This window comes from Pipistrellus hanaki, assembly GCF_964339955.1.
Source record: "Pipistrellus hanaki genome assembly, chromosome: 7".
NCBI classification, from domain to species: domain Eukaryota; kingdom Metazoa; phylum Chordata; class Mammalia; order Chiroptera; family Vespertilionidae; genus Pipistrellus; species Pipistrellus hanaki.
The window spans coordinates 83,114,806-83,134,864 of NC_140509.1; the positions used below are offsets into that span (position 1 = coordinate 83,114,806).

The 20,059-nt window shown below is 40.5% G+C and overlaps 1 protein-coding gene across 2 annotated transcripts in view; it reads left to right on the top strand.

Annotated features, from left to right (window-relative positions):
- The first annotated feature begins 665 nt into the window (after positions 1-665).
- SCAF8 (SR-related CTD associated factor 8) overlaps positions 666-20,059 on the top strand; it is a 57,227-nt gene continuing 37,833 nt past the window's right edge. The window contains exons 1-2 of one of the 2 annotated variants that reach the window (XM_084889402.1): positions 678-835; positions 6,428-6,490. In XM_084889402.1, coding sequence (XP_084745528.1) covers positions 806-835; positions 6,428-6,490 — 93 coding nt within the window. In that variant the 5' untranslated portion in view covers positions 678-805. Of the gene's footprint in view, positions 836-6,427; positions 6,491-20,059 lie in introns of both variants that reach the window. The other variant, XM_084889403.1, reaches the window with a different exon arrangement.

The window sequence follows — 20,059 nt, forward strand, 5'->3', positions numbered from 1 at the left end:
AAACGTGGCAATGTTATTTCCTAAACTTGCGGCTTTGCAGGGCCCTTTGCTTTTTGTTTCTCGAGCACCGCTGTGCACGGTCCTCCCAGGGCCGGTGGAGGCGGCTCCGCCTCGCTTCCCGGTCCCAGGGTCAGCGGGGCGCCGGCGGGGGGCAGGGCGCTCGCGGGGGGCGGGGCGCCAGCAGGGGGCGGGGCACTCCGGGGGGCGGGGCGCGGGGCGCGGGCGGTCCCCGGGCCAGGCCTCCGGGCGGCGACGCTCTGGCCGCGCCGCCTCGATGGTCCCGGCGCGGGCGCCGCAGCCACGCGGCCCGGGCGCCAGGGGGCGCGCTGGCGGGCGCCGCGGCGCTCGGAGCTACGCGGCCCGGCTCGCTTCCGCCATATTGGATGCCGCAGCCGCCGCCGCCGCCAGCGCTTCCTCCTCCGTCGTCGCCGTGCGCTGCCGGTTCCTGCGGCCCCAGCGGCGGGAGGTGAAGCCGGAGCCCGCCGGAGGGAGCGGAGGAGGCGGGTGGAGGGTGTAGGGAACGGGCCTCCCGGGGGCGGGGGGAGACCGGGACGGAGGAGCGCGGCGCCGGGCCCAGCCCCTCCCCCGCCGCCGGCCCGCCCAGGCGGCGCGTTGTGTCCCCGGATCGGCGCTCCGCCCGCCCGCCCGGCGGCCATGCCCGCGCCGCGCGGCCCCTGAGGCGCCTCCCGCCGCCGCCGCGCTCCCTCCGGCCCGGGCCCCGCCGCCCGGGCCCCGCCGCCTCGCCCTCCGCGCCGCGCAGCGGCCGCCTCTCCCGCCGCCGGGCTCCGGCCTCCGCGCCGGCAACATGGAGGCCGTGAAGACCTTCAACAGCGAGGTTGGTATCGGCGGGCCCCGGCGCCAGGCTCCCTCCCCGCCCCGGGCCGGGCGGCGGGCGGCGGGCGGGCTGCGGGCCCAGGCGCCCGGGGGGAGGGGAGGCTCCGGCCCGGAGGAAGGGCGGGAGGGAGGGCGGGAGGGCGGGAGGGAGGGCCCGGCGCCCTGTGAGTGGCTGCGGGCGGAGGGAGGCCCCGCCGGCCTCCCCGGAGCCTCCGGGCGGTCCCCCCTCTCCCCCTCTCCCCCTCCGGGCCTGGGGGGGGTCCTGAGCTGAAGGCCGGGCCTCCCCGGAGCCTCCGGGCGGTCCCCCCTCTCCCCCTCTCCCCCTCCGGGCCTGGGGGGGGTCTGAGCTGAAGGCCGGGCCTCCCCGGCCAGACCCCCCTCCCTCCCCCGGTCCTCGGCGGGGGCGGGGGTGCAGGGAGGGCGCCCCGGGGTCACGGTGCCCGGCGCGGGCGTCATGGGGGTGCTGCCGGCTGGGAACTTGGGGGGAAGGGGATTGTGATTTCTTGATTTCTGTTCTTCACCCCTCCGCCTGCTCCTCCTCCCTGCCCCCTGTCCCCCCCAGAATCAGGAATAAAGACAAATGGGAGGCAGAGGCCTGTGCGGGGAGGGGGGGAGGGAGGGGAAGGGTCCCCCCGGGCCGGCTCCTTCCCGTGTCAGGCCTCACACCAGGTCTGTGCAAAGCAGGGCTCCGACCGTCCCTGCTCCACTGCCCTTTGCCAGCCGGCTTTGGCGATAGTGTGTTTTTAAAAATGGCTAAAACCCCCCGACTCAGACATGCATGCAAACGTTCAGTAAACATGACGAGCACATGACCGCACCACCAGGATCATCCTTAGCCTGTGTGCCTGAAGGCTTAGGGGAGGAGAAATGAATGTCATGTCAACTACGCATGGATTTCTCCAACTTTGGATGCGAGAGTGCGAATACTCTGTGCGGCGGTGTGATTAGCAGGGTCTCACCTTTCCCAGTGCTGGAGCAGCCGGGATAGGACCGGGAGGGCAGAGCTTTTAAAATCCACTCCGCAATTTTGTTTCTTTGCTTCTATTCGTGTTCCCATCCCCTTCCCGCCTCCCCCCTAAGAACTGGCATCTGGAGGCCCAGCACCCAGGCCAGGAGTTAGGTGACGCCTGTGAGCTGGGCTCTCTCTCCATGTGAGGAGGTGGCAGTGGCACGGCTGAATGAAAGCAAGCTTTTTTGGTAAAGGGTTTTCTTCTCCTTGAGAAATAACAAGAGTTTGGAATATTTTTTAGAATATATGTATGAATTTATAGCTGATCATTTCGGGCAAATTATGAAATTTGGTTCCATCCCCACAATACTCTATGCCGTGCTAAAATCCGGAATAATATTTAAGGATACTGTGTTCTAATTCGTTGTTAATAGTTGCACATCTGAGCAGGAGACCTCCTCCCCTGCCCCCAGCTCCGTGTGGCCTTTTTATTTGCTACATGGAGTGCTACAGCACTAATACAATGTTAGACTTTATTAGTTTTTAAAAATTCTTTGTCTTCTTCCACTGCAGTTATTTGATTTACCCTACCCCATTCCTTTTTGATGGGTGTCTCTCCTGTTTGTCTAGGATAGGGGTGTTGAACTCAATCAGAGAAGGGGCCAAAATCTAAAATCCAGCCTAAATCGCTGGCCGAATGGTTTACTGAACAGTCATAAACTGACAATGTCATAAACTGACAGCGGAGTGCAGTGATGACAGCGCGGTGCGGGCCACATTGCAAGGCCTGGCGGGCTGGATTTGGCCCGCGGGCCTTGTGTTTGACACATGTGGTCTAGGAGGTTCTTAATATGTGTTCTCTGTGAAAAACAAGATCCCTTACGTGGTAGATAGAAACAGCATGATATGTGTGATTGATCACAGTAGAGCACGATGGAATAGAAAAGTTTTTTCATTTTAATATTGATATTAAGTTTTAGGACCTCACCTCTTATCTAATCTTTATAGGACAAGTAAGTCGTATTCCCATTTTAGTGTATGTAGCACTCATCCCTCTCCCCCTATGGATTTTAAATAACTTAAACAATCTTCACCTCCCTTACTTCCTAATATGCTCAAATTTCACCATGTTTGAAAGTGGGGTTAGCGTACAAGTAGTAGCCATACTACTATAGGTTGAGGAAGGGAAATATATTTGAAGAGGAGCCACAAGAAGAATATGCTTAAACCTTTTTATTTTTTTGGTTTAAACACAAAATATATAATCTTTTTTTCCAGATTTTGAATATAGTTTCTGTGAATGTCTTATGATGCTTGCTGATGTGAAAATTTTGTGCAAGTAAGCACCTAATGGGAAATAATTCAGTAATAAGTGTTTTCCATTAAATCGTGTTGCAAAGTGCAAAATTAAAAAGAAATCTAAATGATAAGATTAGGAGAAAAGAGGTTTTAGGAGGTTTACTGTGTTTGGTTTTGAAAGGCATTTACCCTTGGGCTGAGCCCTTCAGCACTGTCTCGGCTCCATTTAAAGGTATCTTTGAAGCACTGAATTGTGAAGAAATTCCATTTGCTTTACAAGGCACCAGAGAGGAGCCCTAAGCATAATGATTAATGTTTGTCAGTGAGATATTTTGATACTTAAAATGTGTAAAATATGAAACGCTTAGCTTTTATGGCTTGCTACTTCTCAGGTTTTTCAAGACTGCCTCTCCAACCCTCCGCAATTGGTTTGAAAACAAGACCATGCCAGAAATTGTAGCCCTGGCTAGTGTGGCTCGGTTGGAGTGTTGCCCAGTGTACTGAAGGGTCATGGGTTCAATTCCAGTCAGGGCACACCTAGGGTTCAGGTGTGGTCACTGCTCAGGGCCCATGCTAGAGGCTGCTGATGGATGCCTGTCAGTCTCTCCCTCCCTCCCTCCCTCCCTCCCTCCCTCCCTCCCTCCCTCCCTCGTTTCCCTGTTCCTTTCTCCCCCTCTCAGTCTCCATTTCTCTCTCTAAAAAAGTAAAATAAAACAAAAAATAACCAACAATAGGTTTTAATCTACAAACAGTGGATGAGTTTCAAGTCTGAAAATCCTTACCTTATGCAGGATATGAATGAGCCGTGATTGTCATGCTTCCTCCCTCCCTGCCAATAATTTCTTGGGTTCTGTGACCTCCCCACCCCTGTGTTCAAAATTACTGTCAGAAGATCCTTCATGTGGCATAATTTCTCTTAATTATCACGAGTTAAAGGAGATTTAGGCTCAGGAATTGATATTTAGGTGCCCACTCTGTTAGTTTTGTGGGAAAACTAGAATTTCCACTTAAACATCATGGTGATAAAATAGTTATTGCCATCACCACTAATGTCAGTTCTGAAGTGAAAGAAAGAATGTAAGACTTCCTAAGAGGCGATGCTTGCTTGCCTGGGCAGTTAACTCTAGAATTATTATCATTACAAGATATTGTAGTTGTTGATACTCTGAGAGAGTGGCCTTGGCTTGTTATGTTTAGTGTTCTCACCTAAGTGGAAAGGGTCTCATTGGTCCTCTTCCATCTGCGGACTGCGTTAGTACCACAGACAGTCGTTCCTGGATTGCAGGAGCTTTCTGTGAGTTGTAAATTCATACTCTGTCCTTAAGAATGCGCTGTGCGGAGGCCATTATGGTAAAGCTTGCTTTTGAAAGAGGGAAAGGAGGATAGCAACGCATGGCCCTGTGTTTAGAAAAGTATAACTTCACTGGAGGAGGCCCTTTAATAACGTGGGAACTCCCAATACGTGGGACACAGAGAACCTGGTAGGCATTGGGTGTGCTTGGACAAGAAAGTGCATGGTGGGGATTTGGCTTACATGTTGGATATTTTTCCTATTTAAGGACATTAAAAAACAGCACCAATTCCAGTTTCACACTTCAAAAATTAATCAACAGCACCAATTCCAGTTTCACACTTCAAAAATTAATCAATCTTTAACATAATCAAATACCAGTTAGGTCATCCTCTTTTTTTTAGCTTCTTTGTATAGATACTTGCATTGCTATGGTTGTTTTCCCTCTATGGTCCATTCTCTTGCTGCTCTGAATAGGCCTCATGGGAAGGGAACATCTAGAACCAGATTTGTAGGTTTGAGATGCAATTTAATTTGGGGATTTACCTTGGTCGATCAATTCTGATAGGATTCTAGTGTCCTTTATCATTTTTGGATACCTAAATTCTTCATGTTTTTGTCCTTAGGATCTTTGGTTAGTGAGATAACTTAACTCTTTAAACTTTTCCAGGACGCAGACTTCCCAGGCATTGTAACACCTTTCTATGCCTTGTCTTTCATATCAAAACTGAAATTCCACCTTCTTTTAACTCTATTTCTGATTTTGTATCAAAAATGTTCATTTGCTTAACTATAGGACTTTTTTTTTTTATAATACTCTTTCCACTAATACCTAGGGATAGACATGGATTTGGTAGGAGACAGCAGAAAAGATAGAGGGAGGAATAAATGTGAACATTTTTAATTTGTGTATTTTCCCCTTAGTTTTTGGTTCAGGAAAGGGAATTTATGTGAAGCAGGTATAAAACACTGCATTTTCTTTAATTTTCATCTACTAAGGATTCTGTTTCTCCTTTTTCTTTCCTATTTTAACTTCCCAGTGGGAGGTTTGGTTAATTGTTATCAATCAGGCCTTTTTTGTTTCTTCTGCCTTGTGAAAATTCCTTAAAGATGTAGCATACTAAATGTTACAGCAGAAGGAAGCCTTCACTAAACCCTCCCTACCCCACTAGTTCAGATCAGGGTTTCTCTGCCTCAGCACTATTGTTATTTTGGACTAGGTAATTGCTTGCTGGGAGGAGCTGTCCTGTGCAGCAACCCTGGGTAGAAGCAGCAATCCTGAGTAGAAGCCAGAAATGTTTCCAGAAATTACAAAATGTCACTTGGAGGATAAAACTGACCTTGGTTGAGGATCACTGACTTAGCTCTCCTGTTGAACAGTCTTAAAGCACTCTGTACTTTCCTTTTGGTGGTTACTACCTTCCCCCCAGAGTGTAAGCTCCATGAGGGCAGTGACCGCATGTGCTCATTGCTTCATGTCCTTCAGACACAGCGGGGCCTTAATACCTGGTGCGCACTAAACACAGATTGCTTGAATGAATGGGTGGATGGTATACTAGGCAGATGATTGCCCCTGGACCAGGGTAGTTAACACTTCTGAATATTTGTTTTTCCCTCTCAATAAATTACCAATTTGAGATTGTTTTTAGATTTCCTGTTGGAAGATTCTTAGACTAAATATAAAATTAACTTTTTGAAGGGCTTAGTATGTATAAGCATTATTTTGAAGGTCATTTCATGGTATTGTAGGACTATGGGAGATTAGATGGACATTTTTATTTTTATATCAAAACTTCGATGTGTTTATAATTTTCACTTTTTACTAAGGGGGAGAGTCTGGCAGGGACTTGGCTTAGAGTTAGTGCTCGTACCCAGAATTTCAGATATCTCTTTCTAGGGCCAGTTCTGCTGGTGTTGGACAACTAATTCATTGTGATATGAGAGAATGTAATCAACCTTGACCTTGAACACTGGCTGAGCTCCTAAGCTCTTAAGTGAGCTCAATTTATTCCGGTTTTGTTTTCTCAACATATTTCTCTACTCCTCTCTCTCAGGATTGTGCCTCTACTCCTGCTTGTACAGACTGCTTTTCCAGCAGCATGGACACAAGAAGCATAGTAAGATGATTATAATCCACGTAAGGCAGGTCCTTTGGAAAATACTAGGTTTAGATTGATACTGAAATGATGTCTTGATTATATGGGCAGTACTTGGGAAGCAGAATAAAGCTGGTCACTTAGAATATATTAGTAATTTAAAAGAAAACATGCAGGGAATAAGTTTAATTTCTTCACACAAAAATAGCGTAAGTGAAATAGAAATTATTTTCTTAATAGTGAGCATAAATTATATATACTCTGGTTGCTTTTATTTGCCTTCTGCTTCACAAAATGTTACTGTATGTTTTCTAAAAAAAAATTCATTTTCTACTTAATATGACTAAATTGCAATTTAATGGTTGGAAATAAAATACATCTTATATTTTGAGGAAGTTCTTCAAACTATAAGATGACAAATCATTGACAGATATGCTGTAGGAATAGAGAAACAAAATGACTAAGTCAAATATTTGATTTTTTAATTACAGAAGAGCAGATTTTGGTAGAGGTATTATTTTATGAGGAATAAATGCTGATGAGAAATGTTTCTGTAGCCTGTGATTTCTTATCTGAGTTGATACCATCTCAAGTTTGATTATAAACATGATACATTTGCTTTCCTGATTTTGATTTTATGCATTTATTTTGTCTTTCTAATTCTGCTTTACATGAGTTTCTAATAAGACTATATTTTAAACTCAGGGAAGGGTATGTAAATACGTTATGGTATCTACTATAGGTCAAGATATAGCTTACAAACTTTTACATCTATTTTAGTTAGAATGGGGAATATTGATTATTCATTGTTTTTGTTTTACTTATTTTCACGTTTTTAAAAAATGATATGACTATTAAGTTAATGTATGCCAGGTTGTTAAAATAATTCTGCAACTTAATATAGGTTGACTTGAAAGACCTGGGATTTAATTTTTTCATTCATTTGTTCATTCATTTAACCAATATTTAATGGATGTTTACCATGTACCAGATACTTTTCTATCTGCTGGGATAGTGGTAAACAAGATAAGCAAAAGCTTCCCCTCTTGGAGCTTATGTTCTTGTGGTCCTTTGAGTGCAGTGGTCTTGCTGCAGAGCTAGTAAGGCTGGGGAGGCATTACAGACTCCAATTGGTTCTTTTCAGGGATTGCCTTGGCTGGAACATCTCTCCAGGCTCAGGTCTGCCTGGTTTGTTCTCAGCATTTTGCCTTATAGAGTCCACATTGCTCATCTGTTCAAAGTAGAGATTGAGCAAGTAGACTTACTTACACAAGAGTATGGTATGTTTTCAACAATGGCCTAACATGAATTTAAAAATACATTTGGTATTTTGGAATAACTCTTCCTTATAAAATACAGCCAATAAGGATGTTTTCTTTGGTCCCTGAGATATTAGTGTCCACATGTAAATGATTAAAAAATACTTTAAGTCAGGGGTCTTCAAACTACGGCCCGTGGGCCACATGAGGCCCGCAGAGGAGTCTGATCTGGCCCGCCAGGTTTTTTGGGCAGTGAGCGCAGCCAAGGTGTTACAGTAGGAATTAGTAGTTCATATAGTCCGGCCCTCCAGCTCTCTGAGGGACCGTGATCTGGCCCCCACTTTAAAAAGTTTGAGGACCCCTGCTTTAAGTGGTGGCCAAACCTTTATGAATTTAGAATAATAAATTAATATTTTTATAATAAGCTTTCCCTTGATGTAAGTATATGAAAAAATTTGGCTCCCTCTCGCCCTTCCCACACACATTTTCTGAATTTGATTTGATTCCTCAGGGCTTATTTGAATAGCATGCAAATGAAGGAAGAAAAAGTTTGGATCATGTATTTTGCTCTGTAGAACTTGGGAAATGATATGAAGATCTTTTTGTACTGGGTTACAGTATCTGAAAGGTTGACCAGAATAGTATATCTGAAACTAATAACGATATTACTTGTCAATTATATCTTAATTTTTTTAAAAAAAATAAGTTGACCAAATCCTAGTTAATGGCTTTCTTTAATTTAGCAATGTTTTGATATTATCGTTTTATGGCAAAAAAAAAAAAATCAATATAGCTATTTGCATTTATTGAAATGCTTGAAATTATATTGGTAAAAAGGATGTTGAATAAGTTAAAATTTTTGCAAACCAAAACATTTTATGCAGCAAGTGTTTAATTTCTAGAACCAGCTGCTCACTATGGTGAAAAATATCTGACATATGTATTTTTAAAGTACTTTAAAAAAAAAACATTAATAGAAGTGAGCTGCTTTTAAACTCCTCTTTCCCCCACCTTTCTTTGTATTTCAGCACATGTTTGGGGTAACCTACTGAGGAAAGTAGGATAGGTATGACCCCCTTTTTACAAGTGGGTAAATTGAGGCCCGCCCACCATTGTGGTTTTACTTGGGAAATGCAGCTTTGTGAGTATTAGAGCTCAGACTAGAGGCACCCAGGTCTCAAACTCTGATCCAGATGTTTTTCTTATCTTTCCATGTAAAGGATAAGAAAAATCACTTGATTTTTCACAATTTCTTCTTACTGGCAATGTCCAAATATAAGTTAACTATTTTTTTCTCAGTTTTTAAATTTTATTTTTACAATTTCAGATTTACAGAAAAGTTGTAAGAATGATAAAAGAATTTTTGTGTATGCTTCATCCTGATTCCTTAATTATAACCATATTTTTTTTCTTTCTGTACACTTGCAGGCTTTTTTTGGGGAACATTTTGAGAGTAAATTGCATTTCATGATACCTTTTACTTATAAATAACTTTTCTAAGAAGAAAGACAAAAAAATCACATTGAAAGCATTGTTTCCTCATTAAAAAACAATAAATAAAGAGGACATTCTCTTATATAATCATTGTACGATGATTAAAATCTGGAAATTAACATTGATACAATGCAATAGTTGCAGGCCTTATTCAAATTTCACTAATTGTACCAATAATATCCTTAACAGAAAGAGGAAATCGTATACTGCACCTTGCATTCATTTGTCTTGTCTAGTGTCCTTTAGTCTAAAGCACTTAGTTATTGGTGTCTTTGTTGTTTATGATCTTACCAGAGGCGCCGTAAGCGAAATCGTGCATGGTGGAATCCCTCAGCCTGGCCGGTGATGGGGGCCATCGGCCAATTGGGGCTAGCTAGGGAAAGGAACCGCAGGAGGTTGGCTGGCTGCAGGAGTTGGCAGTGGGAGCACACTGAGGCCAGAGGCCAGCTCCTGCGTTGAGCATCTGTATTCTGGTGGTCAGTGCATCCTCATAGCAACCAGTTGAAATGGTCGCTTAGGCTTATATATGTAGACTAGAGGCCTGGTGCACGAAATTTGTGGACGGAGGGGGAGGGTGTCCCTCAGCCCAGCCTGCACCCTCTCCAGTCTGGGATCCCTCTCACTGTTCAGGTCTGCTGGCTCCCAACTGCTTGCCTGCCTATCCACTTCTGCCTGCCAGCCTGATCACCCCCTAAACACTCCCCTGCAGGCCCAATTGCCCCTAACTGCCCTCCCCTGCAGGCCTGGGTCTCTCCCAACTGCCCTCCCTTGCAGACCTGGTCCCTCTGCTGCTGGCCATCTTGTGGTGGCTATCTTGTGTCCACAGAAGGGCAGCCATATTGTGTGTTGGAGTGATGGTCAATTTGCATATTACTCTTATTAGATAGGATAGAGGCCTGGTGCACTGGTGGGGGCTGTCTGGTTTGCCCTGAAGAGTGTCCCAGATTAGGGTGTGGGTTTCCTCGGGACGTGAGGTGGCCTGGGCAAGGGGCCTATGGTGGTTTGCAGGCTGGCCATGCCTTCCAGCGATCAAGTGGAGGCCCTGTATCTGGGATTTATTTATCTTCTATAATTGAAACTTCGTAGCCTTGAGCAGACGGTGGAAAGCTTGGCTTCCTGCATGGCAGGGGAAACCCAAGCCCGCTGCTTGCTCCATGGCTGCAGCAATTTTGGCTGAGTTTACTCCTGATTGGCTGGTGGGCGTGGCTTGGTGTAGCAGAGGTACGGTCAATTTGCATATTACTCTTATTAATTAGATAGGATAGATACATTGAGAATGGGCCATTTATTTTTAGAATTCCCTCAATATGGATTTGCTTGCTGTTACTTCATGGTTAGGTTTAGATTATGCATTTGGCAGAAATATTCCAGAAATGATGTGTCCTCTGGAAGTACATGATGTCTATTTATCTCATTAATGGGAATGCTAACTTTTTTCTGCATCTTTTCTCCATTGTAAAGTTGTTATTTTCTCCTTGGTAACAAATACGTTAAGGGGAGATATTTTGAAACTATGCAGATACCCTGCTACTCATTAAACTTGCATCCATTTGTTTTAGCATTAAACTTGCATCCATTTGTTTTAGCATCTATTTAGTTCTTCCCTGAATCAGTTATTACTAAGATGGTTGCCAAATAGTGATTTTCTATGTTCTTTATGTACTACCGTGTTTCCCCGAAAATAAGACATCCTCCAAAAATAAGACCTAGCGCATGGAAAGATAAAACATCCCCTGAAAATAAGACCTAGCGCAACTTTGGGAGAAAAAATTAATATAAGACACTGTCTTATTTTTGGGGAAACAGGGTAGTAGTTGATATTTTGTAAGAACCTTTCTCCTCATGTATGTATGTATGTATGTATGTATGTGTATACATGTAGTATGAACTTATGGATTCCTTTTTATTCATTGGAGTATTTTTATGCTTAGATTGTCTCGTTTTGACCAATTAGAGCTCCTTCAAGCTGACTCCTATGTTTTTTATTTGACATACTCATTATTTTTTGAGCACCCCCTTTCTTGAATAATAAGACATTCCCATCCCAGCCCTGGAATCAGCCATTTCTCCAAGGAGCTCTAATTTCTTCTAATAGATATCTACTAACAGATTGAGCTGAAAATTATATATTTTTATATTTATACATAATTTTCTTTACCTAAAAAGCCATTGAGTTCACCCTGATGAGATCTTCAATTCCATTCTAACATCAAAGGGTTCATTCTAAATGTTATTTGATCAATTATAAGGTACAGGAAAGTAGTTTCAGAGTTGCTAAACCATATGACTGTGAAAACAAACTTTAGCCCTAGCTGGTTTGGTTCATTGGATAGAGTGTTGGCATGTGGAATGAATGGTTCTGGGTTCAATTCCAGCCAAAGACATGTGCCTGGGTTGCAGGCTCAATCCCCAGTAGAGGGCGTACAGGAGGCAGCCTATCAATGATTCTCTGTCATCATTGATCTTTCTATCTCCCTTTCCCTTCCTCTCTGAAATCAATAAAGAAATATATATTTTTTTAAAAGAAAACCTTAAAAAAATGAGAAAGGAAAAAAAAAAAGAAAGAAAACCTTTAACCAAATTTAATATTTGTTTGTAGTTAATTTCTTATTTAGCCTTAGGGTACATGGTCAAAATATCGGGTCTAGTAATAATTAATGTCTTTTTTCAACATTCGTTTAAAATCTTGCTTGGCGTTGACTTGTATTGACATAACCTTCAAACACGTGGTATCTACAGAACGTGTGAAGTGCAATTAACAAGTTTTGCTTGAAAAAGTTTGTGTTTGGTTTGGTTTTTGTTGCAAAACTAGGGCTAAGAAGATGGCGGATGAAGAGCATATTCGGCACTGCATGCTTTACGAGTTCCAATTAGGAAGAAAAGCAAGTGAGGCTGCAAAAAACATCTGTAGTGCTCTTGGTCAAGATGCAGTTAGCGCCAGAAAATGCCAGCGTTGGTTTGAGAAATTTCGCGAGGGAAATTTTTCATTAGATGACAAGAGTGGTCGAGGCCGTGTGTCCAATTTTGATCAAGAAGCTCTTCAAGCTCTTTTGGTGCAAAATCCTCAAATTACCCAACAAGAGCTTGCGACAACTTTAAATTGTTCACAAAAAACAATTTCCAATCAATTGCGTGCACTTGGCAAAGTCCAAAAGTTTGGAAAATGGGTTCCTCATGAGTTGACCGACAACAACCGTAATCAAAGAGTCACAATTTGCAGTTCGCTCCTCTCTCGTCAAAACCGTTTGCCGTTTTTAGAGCAAATTGTTACCGGAGATGAAGAATGGGTGCTGTATGTTAATTTGAAAAGGCGGCCTCAATGGTTGGACAAAAATGAGGCTCCGCAGCCCACGCCAAAACCTGATTTGCATGCGAAAAAAGTGATGTTGTGTGTTTGGTGGAATTTTAAAGGAATTCTTCATTATGAACTTTTACCATCTAACCAAACCATTACAAGTGCAGTGTATAGTGCCCAATTGGAAAGGTTAGCCCAAGCTTTAAGAGAAGAAGAACCCGCGCTGATTAATCGGAAGGGCGTAATTCTTCACCACGATAACGCACGACCGCATACTGCAAGAATCACTGCTGAAAAACTGTGCCAGTTGGAATGGGAAGTTCTCCCTCAACCTGCATATTCTCCTGATATTGCCCCTTCCGATTACCATTTGTTTCGTTCTTTGCAAAACTTTCTTCTTGGAAAAAAATTTAATAATGAAGAATGCCTCAAAAATGCATTGACCGAATTTTTTGCATCAAAATCACAAGAATTTTACAACAGAGGGATTAAAATGCTTCCTGAGCGTTGGGCACAAGTAGTAGAAAACAAAGGCAACTATATTGTTGATTAAATTTTGTTGTATTGTTTAAATTCGATTTAAAGTATTAGAAAACGACATTAATTATTACTAGACCTAATACTTTGTTCAATCATTGCTTGGTCAGTTTTTCCCTAAACGCAGTTTCATTCATTTAAAATATAATTAGGTTCAGTTTCTTCCTATTTGTATTAATTTTGTTTTCTCCTTTTTTTGTTAGTTTTTAGTATGTAAAACATTAAACATAAGCTAACTTTAATACTCCTTTACTTTTTATTAGCTTCAGCTTCATAACCACTTTATGCTTTGGATAAATAATTTTTTCTTAACATTCTTAAATATCAAATAAGCCCAATCCTAGCTGGTTTGGCTCAGTGGATAGAGTGTCAGCTTGTGGACCGTAGGGTCCCAGGTTCGATTCCAGTCAGGGTCATGTGCCTTGGTTGTGGGCACATCCCCAGTGTGGGGTGTGCAGGAGGCAGCTGATCTATTTTTCTCTCTCATTGATGTTTCTGATTCTCTATCCTCCCTTCCTCTCTGTTGGGGAGCAATATACTATATTTTTTTAAAAATCAAATAAGCCCAAACTTCAGAAGTTTAGATGTAGAGAAAGTTACCGTAGATCTATTTCTAATGGCACAGTTTCAATTCATGGATGGAAGAAAGTGTGAATTCAAAAGCTTTCTTCTCTTGTGAATGGAATCTTTCTCCATAGGGGTCAGTATACTCTGTAGAGGACGAGATAGTAAATATTTTAGGTTTTGTGGGTCACTTAGGTATTTTTTGCATAGTCTTCTCAGTCACAATTCTTTGTAGGCTTGAGGGCCTACAAAAATAGGGCATAGGTCATACTTCACTGGCCCCTGCTGCAAACTTTGAAACCGGAGAACTTGAATTTACAGCATGCTACTTATAAATCAGAATTAAACTTGAGCATGAAATTATATTCTTTGTAGGCCTTATAAGGCTTATTTTAACATTAGAAACAAAACAACTTAAAAAGGCTGCATTAGTGAGAATATTCATTCAACAAATTTCTTGAGCACTTAACCACTATGTGCAGACACTATTCTAGTTTCTAGAATTTTAACAGTGTGCAAAACAGATTTTTAAAAAGATGCAAAGAAACCTTGCCCTCATGGAGTTTACATTCACTTTTCGTGTGTGGGTGTGAACTGGAAATGCATGTTTTCTTGTTCATTTAGTGACATTTTATCCACCAAACATTGTGTCCATGTTAATTGAGAGTGAGCATTTTTTTCTTGAAACCTTGATAAAATATACAGCAAAAGGGGTGAACCTAAAAATTTTGCTTATTGCTTCCCAGCTCTTGTGTGAAGCAAGTTTTGTTTGAAAATGATTCTCAGTCATAAAGCTTTCAATGTGTAGCTGTACTAATTCAGTAAAGGACGGCAATGAAGTAAAACCTTATTATTTGGGACAAAGGACCCATACTTAATTTAGTAATAAGTACTTGTGTATTATATGACTTTTAAAAAATATTATCCAAGTATGTAATAGTAATTCAACTAATCTTTCTTTAAGGTTTTAATGAATGAATGAGAATGAGAATGCTTCCTAAAATACTTGCTTATGTAGTTTCTTGAAATAGGGAGAAAGTCTCCTGATTAATATTTATCTAATAAAAGCTCAAGAACTACGTGCAAGTTACCTGTTTTGTTCCTGTCTAAATATCAACACTGCTGGGAAAAATAAGTTTTACTGTTAGATGTTTGTTGCTGAATGATTTATATCTATCCGAGTAGTTTTTCTATAAGTGTTTAATAAACCAGTAGAGTGGTTTTTTTTAATTTATTTTTTAAGTTTTTGGTAAAACTTTATTGAGATGTGAATAACTGCTTTTGTAAGGGTTATTAACATCTTTGGTTTTTTTTACACCAAGAAGAGTGCCTTTTTTTGTTTTGTTAACTCCTCACCAAGGATATTTTTCTATTGATTTAGAGAAAGAGAGAGAAACATTGATACATCGATGTGAGAGAGACACATGAGACACAGCATGTACCCTGTGACCGGTCCTGGGAACTGAACTCATGACCCTTAGATGTTCGGGCTGATTCTCTTACTACCTAGACACATGGGCCAAGGCAGAAAAATGGTTTTTAATGCAGTAGCAACTAGTGATTGGAAAGAATGCTAGCAAGTATTTGCTGGTTGAGTGTTATTTATTAGAGGCCCGGAACACAAAAATTTGTGCACTTGGGGGGTCCCTCAGCCTGGTCTGTGCCCTCTTGCAGTCTGGAGTTCTTTGGGGATGTCTGCCTGCTGGCTTAGGCTCATTCCCTGTGGGGAGCCGGCCTAAGCCGGCAATCAGACATCCCTCTCATAGTCCAGGAGCCCTCGCTCCTTATCACTCACCTGCTCACTGTTCCTTGGTGCTGCCTCAGAGGCGGGAGAGGCTCCTGCCACTGCTGCTGCACTTGCCCGGCTTCTGGCTCAGCAGTGCTCCCTGTGGGAGTGCATTGACCACCAGGGGCAGCTCCTGCATTGAGCATCTGTCCCCTGGTGGTCAGTGCTCATCATAGTGGCTGGCCATTCATTCGATTTGCATGTTACCTTTTATTATATCTGATGATGTGTACTATCAGACATTGTATTCTGCAGAGTGGTTGCCAACCTTAATTAGCTACCTACCTCCTTTTCCTCAGCTCATTTCCTAATGGGATGGGTTGGCAGTGAATTACCATAGAATTTGGAGAAGATAATGTGATGAATATTATGAAACAAAGAATAATGATGTAGCCATTGTACATGCTGTGTGTATGCTTTTCTGTGTGTATCCTGATGTATATACAGCATGAAGAAAGAGGCATTGAATGAGGCAAAGGATAAAGATCATTTCCAAGTAAATGTCAACGGGTAGGAGATAGGGTCGTGAAGAGTGACTGAATTAAGCAAGGATTTTCTCATGGAGCGCCTTTGTGTACTATACACAAGACCTCATTTCTAATCAAAAGTGAATGGAGATTCTGAAAGGTTTTAAATAAAAGTCCAAGTTTTATATTTGTGTTTTACAAAGGTGATTGGTATCTTTGTAGAACAAGACATATGGATGAGGTTGGGGGAGAAGGAAGGTTAAATTAGTATAGAGGAGAAGAAGGGGAGAATGCAAGAGAAGTTTACTAATAATAGAGAACTGGATATGAGGAAGAGGTCGGTGGTACCAGGTCTTTGGCTAAGGGACCAGATAGATACAATTGTATAGTACCAATCCAATCACTAAGATGGGCCAATTAGGATGAGCAAGAAAACTCGAGCGGAAATAATTTGGTGGGTTGGGTAGAATGGGGGATAATTTTTTATTTATTTATTTATTTATTTATTTATTTTAGAATAAAAGAAAGATCTTAAATTTAGAAGGAGAGTTGAAATCACTCATATCTCCACCATCCAAAGACACTGACTATTTTGTTGACTACGGCAGTAGTGTTGTACTTGAAGATTTGGTGTCTGTGGGACATTAAGGTGGAGATATACAGCTGGGTATAAATATGTCAGGAACCTAGGAAAAATACACTTGAGATGAAGATTTAGGAGAGTACAATTGTCTAGAGAGGTGATGTGGAGAATGAAGCTTAGGGTAAAATCTTGTAGATTTTTATATCTTCATTCACTCCCCCCCTCCCCCGAAAACTCTGGCCCCTTTTCCCTATCATTGTATTGATATTTGTGAATACAAGGAGATTTAAAAGCAACTCCATAGGATATGCTTGCTTTAAATTCTGCTTATGCAACCAGATGTTCCTGTGTGCAATTAAAATTTAAGTATTAAATTGAATGATCTATGAATAAAATTAAATATTTAAATTTTGTTTAATGAGATTTTAACAGGATTTCTTAACATTAAGCCTGCTCATATCATTCAGCATTTTGTTAGCTCCTCATAGTCACATAATGCTTTATCTTAAATCTTCTACAGTAACTGCTTTATTGTGAACATGGAATTGTGGATTTAAAGGCTATATTATTAGAAATAGAACCCATGTTTATTTGAGAAATTCCCTCTAGTATGGTTTGTGGGGATTGGTTATGAGAGGATTTATAAGTGAATTATTCTTCCTCTTGTTCTCATTTGGCCATTTTACAGTTATTAGTATTTCTAAAATTAAGAGCAGGTAAATTTAAACATTTTTTTCATTTTGATGTTTAAAAAAGATATAGGAAAGAATTTAAATTAAATGAAGATTAATTGCTTGGGTCCAAGGGAAAATTTAAACTGAAAAGTCATTTTATATGAGTTTATGTGTATATATTTTGTTTTCTCATGGAGAATCATTTCTGTTCCCTTTAGATTTAGAATAGGGTAGCAGAGACTGTTACAGTTATGTTATGCATTGTATCTATAGGAAGAGCTTAAGTTTGTGGTTCTGGATTGGGTTCCTTGTTTATTTCCATGCTTAATTTTGCTTCCAAGAAATTACAAATTTTAGACCTGAAAGACTTGTGATAGTATTAATTTTATCATTTAACCGACTCATTTTATGGGTGAAGAATCAAGTTTCTGATAAAACTTGTGTAGAATCACAGCTTATCAGAGGCATGTACTTAAGTGTCAAATAAGGAGAAATTTCGCTCTGTGTCTTGGTTCATTCTAATTTTCATTTTCTCCATATGGATTTTTTTGGAATGAGAATTTGGTAGAGTTTGTGTTGGAGGTGGAAGTGTGCAAATTGGTGATTATTAGTAGTGATTATTGGTGATTATCGTTTCATGCTAATGCTGGCCAAGATAAGAAACAAGCTGCAGTACTGCCACTCTTGTTCATAAAATAGGCTGCCATATACAAAAGCATGTATTTCTTGGCAGGGAGACCTTGAATAGTAACATCACTTAGCCAGCATTTTTCTAGCAACTCAAAAACAGCCTTTGGTTACAAAGCTCATGTTCCTCGATTGAAGGATGTGTGCAGTTACTCTATAATATAAGCCTGTATCCTTAGCATGTTTCTAATATTCACATCGTAATGATGGTGGCTACTTGGTAACTGCCTCCTTTAGATTTCCATGGATTACTGTTTAGAAGGCTCCTGGTGCAGGTATATTAAAGTATGACAAGGCTACAAAATTAATGTGGTTACTATGGAAGTAAGATGTGATAGGTTACAATTGGTAAGAAAGAAGGTAGTTTTTCATTTAAAAAATGGGATTAGACAGAATAAACTCTAGGATCTCTTAAATGTTAACCCCAATGAATAAGTTTTCCAATTTTTCTTAGTTTTAGTTATTCATTTTAAATATAGGGATATATTGAAGCCTTCCCTGACTCTCATATTTGATTTAAATATTTAAAATAGTGGCTGGTTTTAAAATATTAAAAAATGGTTTGAATACATAAAATCATAAAATAATCTTATAAAGTATTTGGGAAGCTAAAGAATAGTAGTTCTAATATTCTTAGTTTTTTAAAATTTTTGTTTTCTAAAATAGTTTTCTTAAAGAAAACAAAAGAATAAGAAGTAAAGGTAGCTTTAAAAAAAGGCCGCAACTGGGAACTTTTGGTGTCATTGTGAATATCTCTGTCACCCTAAAAGATATCTCCATATTACAACATAATACTGGATAAAATTATGGAGATTATGAGTATAAAGAAAGTACTAGATTATGTTCAGCATATTTTTCAAGTTGGAAAATTAGTTGAACAAAACTTTTCAGCAGCAGAAAGTAACAAAATACAGACCATCATGTATTTTGTATCAATAACATTAGTCGACATGAGAATTGGTTTACTAAATTCAGGGCTTTTAAGAAAATCAATTTTAGACAGTTATGAAGAGGATATTTTTTGCTTAAGAATATACATTTAGAGTATCTATTTCAGGTATACACATATTTATAATATATATATATGTACATAACTGCATATAGAAAGGCTTGAAGGCAGGCAGTCTTACCAGCCTTTTAGCAGTGATTATTTCTTAAGAGATGTGGATGGGGTGCAGTGAATGAGAGCTTTCAATATTTATAATTTTTCACAGTCAGCATTTATTACCATATTGCTTTTCTATTATGTCCCTCAAACCCAAAATACCACTTGTCTTAGCTTTTGGGAGAGTGATGGAGTTGGCCTATTTTAATATTATTTGAATTTAATCCTTTCGATAAAGTGAGTTTCCTTGTTAAAGGTTGGAAAACTGAAACCTGTTTGAGGATTGCTTAAAATTTATATTTAAAATAAATGTACTTAGCTGTTAACTTAATCAGTAGACATATTTAGTTTCATAATTGATGTTTTACAGTTTTCCTGGTTATTACTTAGGTTGATAATATTACATGGTATGTCTCCATGGTTATCTGTGGACTTTTTTTGGAAAATGTGTGTTTGGTAGCCAGAACTGAGCTTGAGACATGATTTTGTAGCTTATCAACAATTTGAATTTAGGGAAGTCACTTAGCCTAGGTTTTTATATATTTATAAAATGAGAATAATAAAAGTCTTATTGGGCCATTCTGAAGGTAAAAGTGATACAGCATTTGTTTGTGATAGTGCTTAATCACTGACATAGTGCTATAGACATGAAAAACGTTACTATTATGTATGCTACAGTGTGTCTTTTTAGTCTTTGTAGTTGTTGCTCTTATTTCTGAAATGTGTTTACCCTAAGTCTCTTGTTCTAATATTTATAGTCTCTCTGACACTTGGTCTTCAGTATTTTATTCTGTCTCTTCAACTGTTGTCTCTTTAGGGATGACCTCTATTTTGGCTTTTCTCTTCTGGGATTCAGTCTCATATCTTCTAGGCATTTTGTATATATTTGTTCGTGAAATAGGATCCTATTCTTGTCTTTCTTTCCCAAACTTCTTACTTTTAGATTATGTTAGTAAAATCATGTTCCCAAACACATTGAAAACTTGGGTACCTCCCTCTTGTCTATATCTTTTCAGTCATAGAATTCAGTGATTTATACTAAAGATGTTTTGCATCCTTCCTTTCCATTTTATTCTCAATCCTAAATAATAAAAATAAATATTGATACTTTAGCATTGTCCTCACCACTTTCCCTTTGC